The sequence below is a fragment of the Panthera tigris genome, chromosome F3 (assembly GCF_018350195.1).
Source record: "Panthera tigris isolate Pti1 chromosome F3, P.tigris_Pti1_mat1.1, whole genome shotgun sequence".
NCBI lineage: Eukaryota > Metazoa > Chordata > Mammalia > Carnivora > Felidae > Panthera > Panthera tigris.
The window spans coordinates 61,052,486-61,066,541 of NC_056678.1; the positions used below are offsets into that span (position 1 = coordinate 61,052,486).

Sequence of the window (14,056 nt, forward strand, 5' to 3'; positions counted from 1 at the left end):
GAAAAGAATTTATTTCTGGGTCTCAAAGTTAATAAACATAACATGTTAGGTTGTACCTATGATGCTTCACTATCCCAACCTTTTTTTTTTCTTTTTTTTTTCTTTTTTTAGTTTACAAAATGAATTACTGTCACTTTTAAACATTGTGAAACAGGAAATGAATGTGCACAACTCGACACTTTCCTAGCATTCTTGAGCTAATTCACAAATGCGAGAAAATAAAAGAAAAATGGGGGAAATGATTAATGTAGGTAGTCTGGGTGAGAAACAAATGCAGGAATGATGCGTATTGTCACAGAGAGAAGAGGGGAGCCCCCCCATCCTGTTTTGCGTGCTATGAGGGTCATTTTTTAAAACTTTTATTATAAACACTATTAAATCCAGACCGCTTTTTTGGTTTTTTTTTTTCTTTATCTGAATATACAAGAACATTCATTATCAAATGTTCATCATCAATACTACAAAGAACGAGACACAAGTCGCAAGAAACAATGGAAAATGTTAATAAAGCTGAAAGAATCGTCGAGTATTTTTTTTTGTATTTTTTTAAGTTTTTTTTAAATTTGAGTTTCTGTAGTTTCATCTTTTTTTTTTTGGTATCGAAGTCAGGTTTTTCTGGGCAGAAAAATAAAACTCAGAAGGAAAAGAGGTGGGGGGGGGGGCGGGGAAGGTATGTGAGAGAAGACGACCAGCAAATAAAGAACCACCACCACAGCAAAGTAAAAAGAATCAATGTAAGGAAGGTGCCACTTGTCACAAAGTACTGCACAGGCGTCAGTTTCACGCCAGGGGAAGGAGTCAGGGATGAAGAGGAAGAGGTGATGAAGAGTTACAAGGTGGGCAAACCCAAGGGCTACTTTTTCTCAGGGGAAATCGGCTGCCAGGGAAGATGGAGCGTTCTCGCTCCCGTTAGAAAATGCAGGAGTCCTGGGGCACATTTTGGTATCTGTAGGATTGACCTAATATGGATTCCCAGGGAGCTGTATTTCCAGAGGCACGCTCTCTCCATCCCCTTCCTTCTGCCGCCAGAGATCCCATGCTTCGCTTACCGTCGGGGGATCTGGCGGCTGCCATGTTGGACGTGATGGAGGGCGTGGAAGGGAGGTGGTGGAAAACTGGAGCAGACAGGGCGGAGAGAAGTGCTGGGTTGGGAAGGTGCTGGGAGAGGGTGAAAATCAGTGCACACTCCGGCGGGAGAGAAACTGTCTGTGCAAATGCAGCTCTGCTCTGTGTCATCAACTTCAAACGGCAATGACTCAGCCCAAATCTGGAATCATTCTTCCTGTGTCCCAGAGAACCCTTTTGGGTCTCTTCTGTACTGTGCTCAGTCAGCCATGTGTTCCAACTGTCCTCCTGTGTGGGTGGTTTCGATTCCTGATGCTAAGCAAGACTCTCCTCTGGTTCTACAACTACGGGGTGGTCGGTCACAAGATGGCTCTTGCCAAGAAGCCTCCCTACCGAGCCCTGTTCTGATTGGGGCACAGGTCAGCAGACACAACCTTTCCACTGCTTTTAGTCATCACGGCCTTATCCCATCTTGCCAAAGATTTACTTTTTGCCTCTCCTTCAAATTCACACACCTTCCTGTTTCTTAGGTAACCCCTCTCCCCAATACACACAGGAAGTTTCTATTCCTTACTGGAGTGCCATGCACGATTTCCATGACCTTGTTAGACGGCCATCCTCACCCCTCAGGGTCTTATATTTCTCCCACAGGCCTCTCAAGCAGAGCGCGTGTGACAGGCGACTCCGTACTTACGAGGCCACGTGCTGGATTCAAGTACAAACGAAGAGAACCGGGCCCTATTTTTCTAGTTTGGAGGCTTCTCTCTAGTCTATGGAACCACACAGACCAAAACAAACAAAAAAGCAACACCATCCCTTCCTTTCTTTGTCATCGTGGCAATGACCTCAGGATACTGATGCTACCCAGACGCTGGAACAGGGAAACCGTATGTTGCCCCTACGTGGCATGAACTGGGTTAGTTTGGAGAGAACACTTCCCCTGACTTCACGTTTACGGATCGCATACGAATGAAATCAATTTCTTCGGTCTCTCACAAGCCTCTTGGTAAGCCAGGCCTAAGAATCCCCATTTCACAGATGAAGAGAATGAGGCACTGAGAGATCTGACCAACCTGCTTCCACTGAGTCAAGTTACAGAGCCGCCATCGTTCCCGCTGGCACAGCTGGCTATGAGGAATGTAAGCTCAGGTGACACTACTGAGTAGCTCTCTAGTACGTAACTCTTCTCTCAGACATTCCCGGGGAATGAAAATCACTGGGACGATTTCACGGAGAACATCGCCGCCCCTTTCCCCATCGCTCCCAGGTCTTCAAATGAAGCTGGCAAAATGTGCCTGGGCCGTGTGCTCACACAACCCCTCCAGAACAAGAATGTGGCGCCACGGAACACTCCGGACAATTAATGCAATGTCCCTAATATAAAAACAAAACCAGAACAGAACCAAAGCCATTGCAGACATTGCTAAGTACTGTGCGTGGCTCCCTGAGAGTCCAGAGGTGCTGGGAACGGGAAGAGCTTACACTGCAAACCTGGCTTCCACCGTGATTGGTCCCGTGTATGCAGTTCTGCGTGCAAGCCGGGGGGCCGCGGGGCCTGGAGGGTTCAGGCACGTGCTGTTTCTCTGTCTCGGTGAGCCTCGCTCAGAGCCGCTAATTCCCTCTCCTGGGCTAACTGCTGCGGTTGCTAACGTGGGTATTTTTGCAAGCGGCCTGTGACGGATCTGGAGAAAGTGAACGTGTGAGACCGCGCGCGTGCGTGTGCGAGAAGGTGCCGTTGAAGGGTTTCAGGGTGAGGACGTTCTACTCTGTAGCGGTTCGTTCGTCGCCATGCCCACTCGGATCTGGTTTTGCGGTAGGTTCTGGACCTTGCTTACTAAGAGTTGCATGGTCTCCAAAGACTGTGCCTCTGAAACCAAGAGCTGTTAGGAGAAGGAGGAGAAAGTCTCCGAGAATTCTGCCCTTCTGGTTGCTTCCGTCCTCTCCTGCTGCTTGACTTCCTGCCTGGGGATCAACCTAGTGGAGGTGAGACCGGAAAATGTGGCACCTTTAGAAGCCCAGCTATGGCAGTCCCCAGGGCACAGCTAGGGCTGGGGAGGAAGAGGAAGAAGTGTTCTAAGCGGAGCTGGCCCAGGGAGGGGAGAGCAAGAGAAGGCAGGGGGCCTGGAATGAGTGGGGCAACGTTGCGCATTCCTGCTAAGAGGTAGTGAGAGTAAGAAGAGAAACTGAGAAGGGCTGCCTGTTCACAGAGGGAGCGAGGGATCCGAGTGAGGTAAATCTGGCTCCTCAAACCACCAGCGTGAAAACATACAAACACGTTTATTATTTTCTTTGTATTTTCTTTCCTCTTTAAATTCCTCTAATGGTTGAAAATATCCTTCCGTGATGTAAGAGAGGGCGGGGGCCCCGGGAGTCTAGGACAGAGGGAAGGGGCGGGAAAAATGGCGGACACCAGGCTGACAGCTGGAGGCAGGGAAGGGTGGCTTCTACCCAGAAAAAAAAAAGGGAAGAGAGTATAAAGAAGTGTCCAGATTGGCTGAAATAGCATCCCAAAGAAGAGAAGAGAAGGAGACTCTTATTGTGTTTGCTGATTGCTTCGACCTCCAGTCTGACCGCTTCAGCGTTGGGAGAGAAACCCTCCCTCCTGGCCCTGTCCCGACTGGGGCACAGGGTCAGCCGGGATGCGATTGCTGGGAGATCAGTTGGAGGTATCAGAGTGAACACTGCCAGGGCCTTCTGTAGGGGAGGTCACTGATGAAGGGGTAGTGGCATCCTGCCAACCTCCATTAGCCTAGAAGGGAAAAAGGGAGAGAGGTCAGTCTTCTGAGATTGGGTGGCCATTTTGAGCAGACAATGACAACAAGGCAACTTGTGTGAGGGGCCTAGCACGGTGCCTGGCACATAGGACGCTCCTCGGCTGGGCCGCTATTCTTGTGGTTGGTAGTACTCCCTCCACCCTCAGAGGAGTTTGGGCCCTCCCATCGAGCCTTTGGACACAAGGTTAATACCCCCCACTTCTCGAAGCTCTTTGAAGTCAGTTCAAGCTGTCAGATGATCATGGTGATGCTCTAGGGGAATGACAGGTCGAGGGACCCAAGTTCTGGTTCCGACGCTGGCCATGGCTAGCTGTTGACCCTGGTGAAGCACTTCTACGTCTTTGGGCCTCGGGTTCCCCTTTAGAAAAATTAAAAGGTTGCCCGAATGCCTTCTAAAGCCTTTCTATGCGTGTTCCGTACGTTAGGGGATTCCAGGCACCTGTTCTGTGCAAGGTTCTGTACTAGATGCTCTTGGGTATACAATGACGAGTGAGATACGGTTCGTGGCTTCAAGGAGGTGGATAAGACACGCATGTGAATGAACTATCATTCAAGGCAGAACCTAAGAAATAGTACAACCCAGTTGTTATGACGGTTCAGATGAAGGCAATACCCCATCTTGTTGGAGCATCAGGGAAGGCATCATGGAAGAGGTAGTCTTTGAGGTGAGCCTCGAAAAGTACAGAGGGTGATTCAGGCAAATACAACAGGCGAAAACAAAGGTGGACCAGGGACTGATCTACACAAACATATCTAGAGAGGTGGTGATCCAGGAAGCTGTAAGTTTGATCTATGTTTATAGATCATTTTCCTAAGACTCTAAATCCAGAAGCATCCAGAAATGGAATTGTTCTGAAAGGATTTATTTTGATGACCACCCCTTTCCAAAAATATCCCCCCGTTAAAATGGCTGGAGGATGATTTGCTAGAGTGGTTAATTCACGATGCATAATTCAGGACTGTTTATGTATTTTAAAGCATTGAAATATAAGTGAGCTAAGATGCCTTTCCCCCCTCCTCAGTTGCTGTGTTCCTTTGGAGTTAATGTACCTCAGCTCTAAAAATGTGAATGTTGAACAGACCAGGTCTTGGGCATTCTGGGTCAATTATTTTCTACTGTACTCTCCACTCATTTTTTTCCCTGAAATATTTGGGGTTCATGAGGCAGGTGTTATTATTGCCACTTGGGAGGGGTCACAACTTCCACTCTAGGATACTCCAGGGCACCCAGGACCTACATGCAAACGTGTTCACATTTCATTCATAAGAAAGCAGGGGTGCGAGAGAAAAGCGGGCTTCTGGTTTATGACTGAGACACACGGGCTTCTCAACCTTTGAATCCGGGCTCCTTTTCCTCTGCCCTTCTCATCCTCTTGGCTTTCTTTTTCACTGGCTCACCCAAAGGATGTTCCAATTTTCCCGGGAAAGCCGGGCTTTTCATTCAAAGCAGCTCCCACCAGTTACCTCTACACGAGGATAGATGTTTTTCCACACCTCCCTAAAGAGCAAGCAGGTCTAGATACTAAGAGGGCAAAAGGTTAGCCTGGGCAATGCCAAGGGCATTTCACCTCAATTGGGGATCCATGAATAATTGCACGAAAATCCAAATCTCCATCTCCTGACCTAGTCAGTAGCTCCTCCTCCCCCTCTCCCTGCCCGGCACATTTCTCTTGCCCTTGGTGAGGGATCGGAAGGGGAACAACGAGGAGGAAACGGGAACTCTTTATTTTACAGTGATTCTTTCTGGGGCGCCTGGGTGACTCAGTCGGTTAAGCGTCTGACTCTTGATCTCGGCTCAGGTCATGATCTCACGGGTATGAGGTGGAGACCTGCGTCGGGCTCCGTGCTGAGCGTGAAGCATGCTTGGGCTTCTCTTTCTGTCTCCGTCTCTCTCTGCCCCTCCTCCGCGTGCTCTCTCCCCAAATAAATAAATAAACATTTGGGGCGCCTGGGTGGCTCAGTCGGTTAAGTGTCCGACTTCGGCTCAGGTCATGATCTCACGGTTCGTGGGTTCGAGCCCCGCGTTGGGCTCTGTGCGGATAGCTTAGAGCCTGGAGCCTGCTTTGGATTCTCTGTCTCCCTCTCCCTCTGCCCCTCCCCTGTTCATGCTTTCTCTCTCTGTCTCTCAAAAATAAATGTAAAAAAATAAAAATACAAAAAAATATTTAAAAATATGCAACAATCCTTTCTGGGTTGTATAAAAATATACAACCATCTTTCTGGGGCCAACACCCTGTCATATGATCATAATCATATTAATTCAGTTTCCTAACGCAGGTTTGTCACAGGGGTGGCAAGAGGTTCGTCTCTCTTCCCGACCAAGAACATATATATTCTGGTGCCATTTTAGGAGGAGTGGGAACAGCGATCATGCTCATTTTACCCCAAAGAAAATTCTTTAATGTCATTTATCTTTTCTGATTACAAAAGATAAGCTTGCATAAGATTTTCAAATACAGTATTTGCAACTGGATATGCAATATAATATTTGGAAAATAGAAAAAGCATGAAAAACAAAATGCGCAACTCTCAAAATCCTACTGTGCAAAGATAGCTAACTATTAGCATTTTGATACCTGTCTTAAGAATCCTTTTTTTATATGTGTGTGTTTAGCAGAGATAGATGGATAAATAAGTAAATGGCGGGGTGTGTGTGTGCGTGTGTGTGTGTGTGTGTGTGTGTGTGTGTTTGCTGAGTAGTACAGGATTTTAAGAAAACTTCACAGAGCTTCCTGAAGTACAGTGTCATGAGACAGAGAATAAAGTGCTCGCACAAGAAGAGAAGACTCACGTATCTTGGAATCGACCTGGTGGGGGACGTGCAGATGTGGAAACCCCAGGAAAGCAGTCCACGTCCATGTCAGAGTACAAGGCGCAAAAACGTTTCACGACATCGCGCTCCTAAGATATCACTACTCTTACCATAATTTAGCCATGCTTCAATTTCATTAAAATAACTTAGTAGAGAAAATGAGCCCGGCGGTGTCTCATTCGGAGGGATTTGGCAAGGCATCCTGGACTGACCAGAAGATTCCAGGAGACGCCTTTTGATTCGGGTGTCTGAGATGAAATCACTCAAACAGGAGGCCTTTGAAGAAGTTTTGTTTTCTCAGACCAGTGCACAGGATGCCAGAGGGTACAGGAAACTCACAGATGGTAGAGACAGGAAGCAGTTCAAGCGGACACCAAAACTGGCATCTTCATTATGCTAGTTGGCCCAGTGAGGAAGAATATATGAGACCTCTTAAAAATAAATAAAATCAATCTCTTTCCTTTCACTCCCCCTCTATCCATAAACACACGCAGACACACACAACTTCAGATTGGGCGGCCAGCTATCTATCCCCTTGTGCCCGGGGTCCCTCAACATTAACAATGAAGTCCCGGATTCCTGTAACTACTCCCCCCGCCCCCGCGCCCCCCGCTAAAACCTCCGTGATCAGAAACTGCGAGCAAGCCAAACTTCGCCAGGTTTCCCGTAAATCACTCTGGCTGCTTCGGCGGCGCTGTTCCAGCCTTAATGGAGGCCGTTCAGAGGCTGCTCCGTCTTGGGAAACAGCTGACCTCGCTTACTGCCGCGTTAACCCTGGGGAGCAATTCCTTCCCGCTTCCTGACTGCGGGTGCATATTAAGTAGGAAACTCCGCCTTTGTGTGTTTATTTATCTCTGGGGCGGGCGCAGGGAGCAGGGAGGATGGTCTCATTAGCGACCGTGGGGGCAGGGGGTGGCAAGAAATAAGACTTTCCTTCTGATTTTTCTTCTGCGCCCCAACTTCCGCCTTCACTCATCTTCGGATGCAAACCGCTAGAACAGACACACTCCCTTCAAAATGCTGATGTCGGAAGCGCACTGAGGCCTCACGGGGGTGGGAAGGTGAAATCTGCAAAACCAAGTGTGCCCTTGTTATCTCTAGGAACATGCCTCCTGCAGGAGCCTTTACATTCGCAGCTAGTCGTACAGGAAATTCTGCGGCCTGTGGCCTGGAAGCGAGGCCTGATCTCACATTTAATTCCACCAGATGAAGCCTAAGCCAGCAGCGGGCTCATCATGGAACCTCCTGGAGGAGGAAGCCAAAGGAATACACAGTTAGGACAAAATGCACACGGTCTCCCAGACAAGAAAACCCGGACTTTCAAACACAAATTAAAGAAAGGGATTTGGGAACAAAACATTTCAGAACAAACAAACGACTACGGACTCCACATCCTGCCCGAATGAATTTGGCACGTAATTGATATATACCCAATGTTGCTGGGACCCCCTCTAATGGATAAGGCGCAGCGAGCTCTGAGGCCAGGGATGGGGCAGTGGGGGATGGGAACACCCACCTGGGTTCTCCTGACCAAACGCGAGAACACGGAATTGTCCCTGAAGCCCCGACTTCTCTCCCTCTCTCTCTCTGCCACCTTCCCGAGCCCAAACAAGGGCCACCTGCCTCTCCCCTGCTGTTGTTGAGGATCCAGCACCGCTTTCAGCCCAGAGCAGTGGCTGCTGAGCTGAGAACTGCTAGTCCCACCCTCTGCTCCTTCCCGCTCTTCCTCTGAGCTTACCTTAGCAGCACACCATTGATGCAGAGAATTCATCACCTGATGTGACAGCCCGAGCGAAGCCTGGCACTAAGAAACTCTCATTTGCAACCCAGAAATACGCTGAGGTGCCACAAACTGGCTGATGTCAGCACCAAGGAGAGCTCGATGTGCATATGGGCCAGATGCCATTACCAGAGATGCCTTCGGCGTGGGTGGGGAGGCGGACGTGCTCCAGGCCCCCAAAGGCCCGGCACTGGTGGGGCCGGCCAGGAAGAAAAACAAAAGAAACGGGGATGTGTGCTCCCTCTCCATGCGGACAGGCATGCACAGACAAACACACACAGCCACCACTCATCAGCGGGGACGTCGGCTCACTCGGCGGGGCCACATCCTAGATCGACCACTTTTCCAAGAAGCTCGAAGAACGATGTTTTCCTGATATGCGCACACTTTTCCCAAGATTATACCCCGAGCATTTGCCCCTGGGGACAAAACAGTCAAAGTTTCCCCGGAAAGTCTGACAACGGTTAGTAGGTGCCGGCCCACTCTGACAACCTCTGGTCCTACCTCCAGCTGCCCCCAGAGTGATCTTCCCAACATGTAATTGTGATCTCCCTCTTTCACCTTCAGTGGCTTCTCATTAGCCTCCAGATGAGGTTGAGTGTCCTCATCAGGCCCACAATGTCCTTGATCTTGCTCCACTCCCCAACGCAACCCTTGTGTTTCATACTTCAATCGTTAGCAGGCTGCTAAGAAATTCCCGGAACAGAGGAGTCCGTTCATGCCTGCTTCTTTCCCCTTGAAGACCCCAATCATCCAATGACATGCCACTCACGCCTTGTACTGTTTTTCAAGACTGAGGTTAAGTATCCTTGTGCCCCTATCTGCCCCCTGGCAATGTCTCTTCCTCCTGCAGGTTCCCCCCCACCCCCCGCCCGCCTTCTCTGTATGCACCTGTATCGCAGTACCCGGGCGGCCATACTGCATTTGTTCTTCTATATGTCTGCCTCACTCATCAGACCACGACGGCCGGGCTGTGGAACTTTGCTTCCGAAGTGCCTGCCACAGCACAGACTTTAATAAATATCTCTTGGAGGGGCCTACGAAGAAGCACATAAACGTTCAGCGGCAGGCACTCCAACGTTCCTTCTCCATTGTGGGCTTGGAGGGATCCACGGTAGCAGATCCGGGACCTCCGCGGTTTAGTCTGACTACACGGAAAGAGCTTGTGAGCACCGAGAAGATACTCAAGCGATAAGGCAGAGGCAGTGCCAGGTTGCAGGGTGACTTCTACATCCAGGAAGTGAACTCTTCTCTTACTCAGCAGACATCAAGGAGATCTGGTATTCCACCCCAGATCCTAAATAAGGAACTATATGATTAATATTCATACTGTTCTGTACTGTTTCTTTAAAAAACAGTTGGAAAAAAAAAACCAACAAACCCAAACACTGGATCCTGCCTGTCGTGGCTCCACAGCTTAGCTCACCATGTCAACAAGGGCTGTTCTCCAAAGGGCACGGGGAGAGCCTGGCATCTGGACTGGCCTCCTCGTTGCCTCCTCCGGCTTAGTGGGGTTCACGGAAATGTACGGAACAGACACAGTCCCTGTGTGGCCTGCAGGGGCTTTTCCCATCTTTATCCTGAGGCTGAGACTCCCACGCAGATCCAGCTTCTACCACCTTGGGATCTGGGAATGGAGCCGCCAGAGAAAATAGAGGACGCCTCCCAAAGCTGGGATAAACAACAAGTAACTGTGAAGTGTACGTCTGTCCTGTGCAGTGTCTACACTCACTAGATCTGGGCATCCCTGCTGGGGAATAACAGGTACACTCAACCCAAAAGATTCCATTCTGGCTCACCGGGTACCCCAGGCAACTCAGAATCAATTTTGCTGCTTGTCCTGCTCTGACCTTTTGCACCTGTTTCTTTGTACAGGTACTTCTCTTCTGCGGCTAAAGCCACCTCTGCCAAATCCACGGCCAGCTTCTGCGTAAATTCCCGCTATTTCTGCCAGTTCGGCTAAGACCGAGATCGTGACTTGCTCTTGCAACTCGAAGCTTGCTCTGGAGCCTCAGCTCACCAACTCCCACCTGCCATCACATTTCCCCGGAGTCAACCCTTTGCTTGGATTATCCCCATGCTGCTGGCCCCAGAATCCCTACTTCCATGGTCCCCTGACCGCGGAGGGTGTCCTCCCTGGTTGCCACCTGCCACTCGGTCAGTCCCTGGTGACCTTCCAGCCGGGTCCCACCATGCCCTCCCTTTCTAGGCGGGCCCCACCGCAGCTTCTCGAGCCTCGAGATTTTGCCCTGAAAGGTCTGTATATGTTAAGACAAATCAGCCGTTCCTGGTAGAGAACAGATACCCTTGCTGACCGAGACTTCAGTAGTTTCAGCTGAATAACAGATCACCCACTGCCCAAGTGAGGGTCCCTTTTGCTCTACAGATGAAATCCAGCTAGAGGCTCTTGGCCTTTGCCCGTCCCTCTCCTCTGGCCTCTAGAAACCCGCATCATCTTCCACGGCCTGGCCAGAGAGCCACCTCCTTCCTCTTTCAAGGCACACCATCACCCACTTCCCTAAATGCCAGGACCCCCGACTTTTTGACCCTTCATGTTGACTTTTAACCATATGCAGCTCTTATTGATTTAAAGGTCTATGTGAGTACCGGCTCTTCCTCATGGTCACCATTTCATTCTGATCCACAAATACGTCTCCAGTGCCTGCCCCGTGCTACGCACCGGGCATACAGTGGGAGATACAACACATCTGACATCTGCTCTCCTGCTGCTTCCTGCCTCGTGGGACACAGAGATTAGATAACTTGTCAAAAGGACAAACGTAGATTCTAGGTGGTAGTAAGTGCAAGGAGAGAATATAGTAGGGACCTCATTGCACTCGGGCTTCTGGGAAGTCAGCCCAGAGGTGAGCGGATACAGACAAGTAGAAAGAGGGGCAAAGAGGCCACTGGGCAGAGAGAGAATCCTTTCCCAAGGCTCCAAGGAACTGAGAGGAGGCCAGAAGCAATGGAACCAGGAGAAGAGCAGCCACAGCAGCCAGATGGGGCCGGAGAGTGGCAGGGCTCCATCATGCCAAGGCTTGCAGGCCATATGAATGGCTTTCGTCTTCAGTCTCAACGAGATCACAGATCATTCAGCCACAGGGCCTCAGAGAACAGGGATCACGTCTCACCAGGAGCCGCTTGGTTAAGTCCTCGAGTTGGATGAACAGAGAAACGAATGCTTTCAAAGCTTCCGTTGGCGGCCTGCCCTGTGCGTGCAAGGCCGTCGGGCCGCCGGTGTCCGTGATAACTGCACAGTAATGTACGGATTGTGGGAGCGATTCTCTTACTCTGGTGGATGAGTCTCAAATGGTACACAAACCCTGCAGGGGCTCCTATTCCTACTTGTCAGGCGAGGAAACTAGGACTCAGAAACTAGAATTTGCCAAACGCAGTCCCCGCTCTATGCCACTATTTTAGACACTCCGAATTTGAAAAGGTCGGGCTGTGTGACACGTGTGGGCACCACACGCGAAGCGTGGCTTAGGGCTAAAGGCAGGGGATTCGTATCTGTGGTTCCCCTTCAGGGAATCTTTGCGCTGTTTAGGAAGATGCCGGAACCTATGAGCCACAAGACGGCCTCAAAAGAGTCTTTTAGGGGATTCTCATACTGCTCACTCCTAAGCCTCAGTCCACCTCACCAAACTTGGTTTTGGACAAGACAAAGCTCTACTGCCCTGGGGTTATGCCACTGCGGGTAGCGCCATCTTGGTAGTTAATACTAAGTCACCTTATCCGGAAAGGCGGGGTCCTGCTCCAAGACCTGTGGAGTAAATTTGGTGGCCATCTACCTGGTAGGAGCACGGACTCTCTATGACCAGTCGCTGCCTCCAACCTTATCTGGCACACACTCTAACTGCTGCCCGAGGGGTGCCCGTCGAAACCCAACCACAAGACCATCGACTGCCACGTGGTCACCGGGCGGCACCCTGCCAGCACCCCGCACCACACGACTCAAGTGCACATGGAGGTCGACTCTGAGATCAAGACCTATGACGGCACCGTCTAAGCTTCGTCGTTTATTAAGTCATCTGTTGTGAAGGCCCGCAATCAATACCGTCCTGTAAGGCGCTTCAGACACAGAGGATGGTTTTGGGTGACCCTTTCACAGCTCGCACGGGAGATGAAGTAGTGTGAGCTTCCAAGTTCATCCGTTGGGTTGCTTTCTTATTTCTGTTAAAAGTGCACATAGGACGGTGACACATAACGTTTCCACGTCCCACCGACTTACGGAGTTCCTATGTTAAATGTACATCAGGAGTTAAAAATCTGTTTTATTTAACTTTGCAGAGTCAAGGAAAATAAGTTCAGCTTGATTTAGCTAAATCGAGGTGCGTCAGTGCAGAAAAGTATTTATATCTGAATAAACATCCTCTACGCTCAGACCTGCAGAAACCAGCACACATCCACACTTAACACACATCCACACACAGTGTTCACAAACAGGCAAAATGTCGACACACTTTGTCATATTTACGTAAAGCTACTACGCATGTAGAAAACACAACACCTGAAGAATGCATATACGAACACGCACACACGTGCACACACACACAGATGCTGCTTCTGAAAAAGAGGAGCTGTGTAAGACAACAGAACATTGCATCTACTCATATGGCCAAATCTGGATAATGCAAGCAAAGGGTATTTTTAAACATTTTTTTTTAAACTCTCAGTATAAATTATCCGACGGGCTGATTCTCCACAGCCTCAAGTTCTTCATTTTATTTTTGTAACCTCTGATTTTGCTTTGGCTTTTCTGAAAGGCTTTTATTTACTCAGGGCACACACAGAGATTGTATACACACCTTCACCATGAACGCTAGCCATGCATAGAACACACACACGCACACACACACATGCATGGTGTGGACCTGGAAGCTATTTACCATCACACAGGAAGCTAAAGCCCCTTACACTTTTCTGACCATCCAAGAGACAGCAATTACCCCAGATTATCAGACCAACAATGACATGCCATGTAGAGAGAGACACTGAGCCAACTCTGCGTCCCAAAGACTGGCATATTCAAGTACACTTAGGACATTAATAGCAATTTACGTGCCATCACTGAGACAAAGCCACAAAGGCGCCACTGGCAGCCTCTTATTTTGAAGCCTGTTATTTGTGGGAGTTACAGGCTATAATCACAACAGAAACTTTCAAAACCCTTATCTTCTGTGACGCACCAAATCTATTTCAGAGTCATAATTGCTATGTCACCGGAGAGTTTGCTGCTTAATGCACTCAAATGCCATTTAGTGTTTGCAGGGTCATTACAGCTCACAGAAGAGGGGGGTGGATACGGTGGGAAGCTGTAGGGGAGAATGCAGACAGAGGACGTTGAGGGGAATGTGCTAGAATGGGGCACTAATTTATTTAAGGAAGGGTATTGTTGTTTTGAGAATTCCACTTACTGACAGAAATGAGAACAAGGGCTTGAAAACAACCTATGGACTGGAGAATTCAGAATTCATGGGTCCCCCCCTGAGATCTTCTGTGGATGCTGGGGAGTGGCCTCTTTTCTTCTGGGATTCTCAACCAGGTGCGAGAGTGGGTTGATTTTTTAAAGTTTAATTTTTTTTTTCCCTTTTACATTGTTCCAGAAACCTCCGCAGTGGGAGT

At 49.3% G+C, this 14,056-nt stretch overlaps 1 protein-coding gene across 9 annotated transcripts in view; it reads right to left on the reverse strand.

Annotated features, from left to right (window-relative positions):
- Nucleotides 1-3,323: 3,323 nt before the first annotated feature.
- Nucleotides 3,324-14,056, reverse strand: part of PBX1 (PBX homeobox 1) — a 289,312-nt gene continuing 278,579 nt past the window's right edge. For 2 of the 9 annotated variants that reach the window (XM_042976719.1, XM_042976717.1), the window contains 2 exons: nt 7,585-7,719; nt 3,733-3,814 (listed from right to left, as the gene is read on the reverse strand). In XM_042976719.1, the coding sequence (XP_042832653.1) occupies nt 7,624-7,719 (96 nt within the window). In that variant the 3' untranslated portion in view covers nt 3,733-3,814; nt 7,585-7,623. Of the gene's footprint in view, nt 3,815-7,584; nt 7,720-7,746; nt 7,897-14,056 lie in introns of those variants that run through there. The other 7 variants (XM_042976720.1, XM_042976718.1, XM_042976725.1 and 4 more) reach the window with 5 other exon arrangements.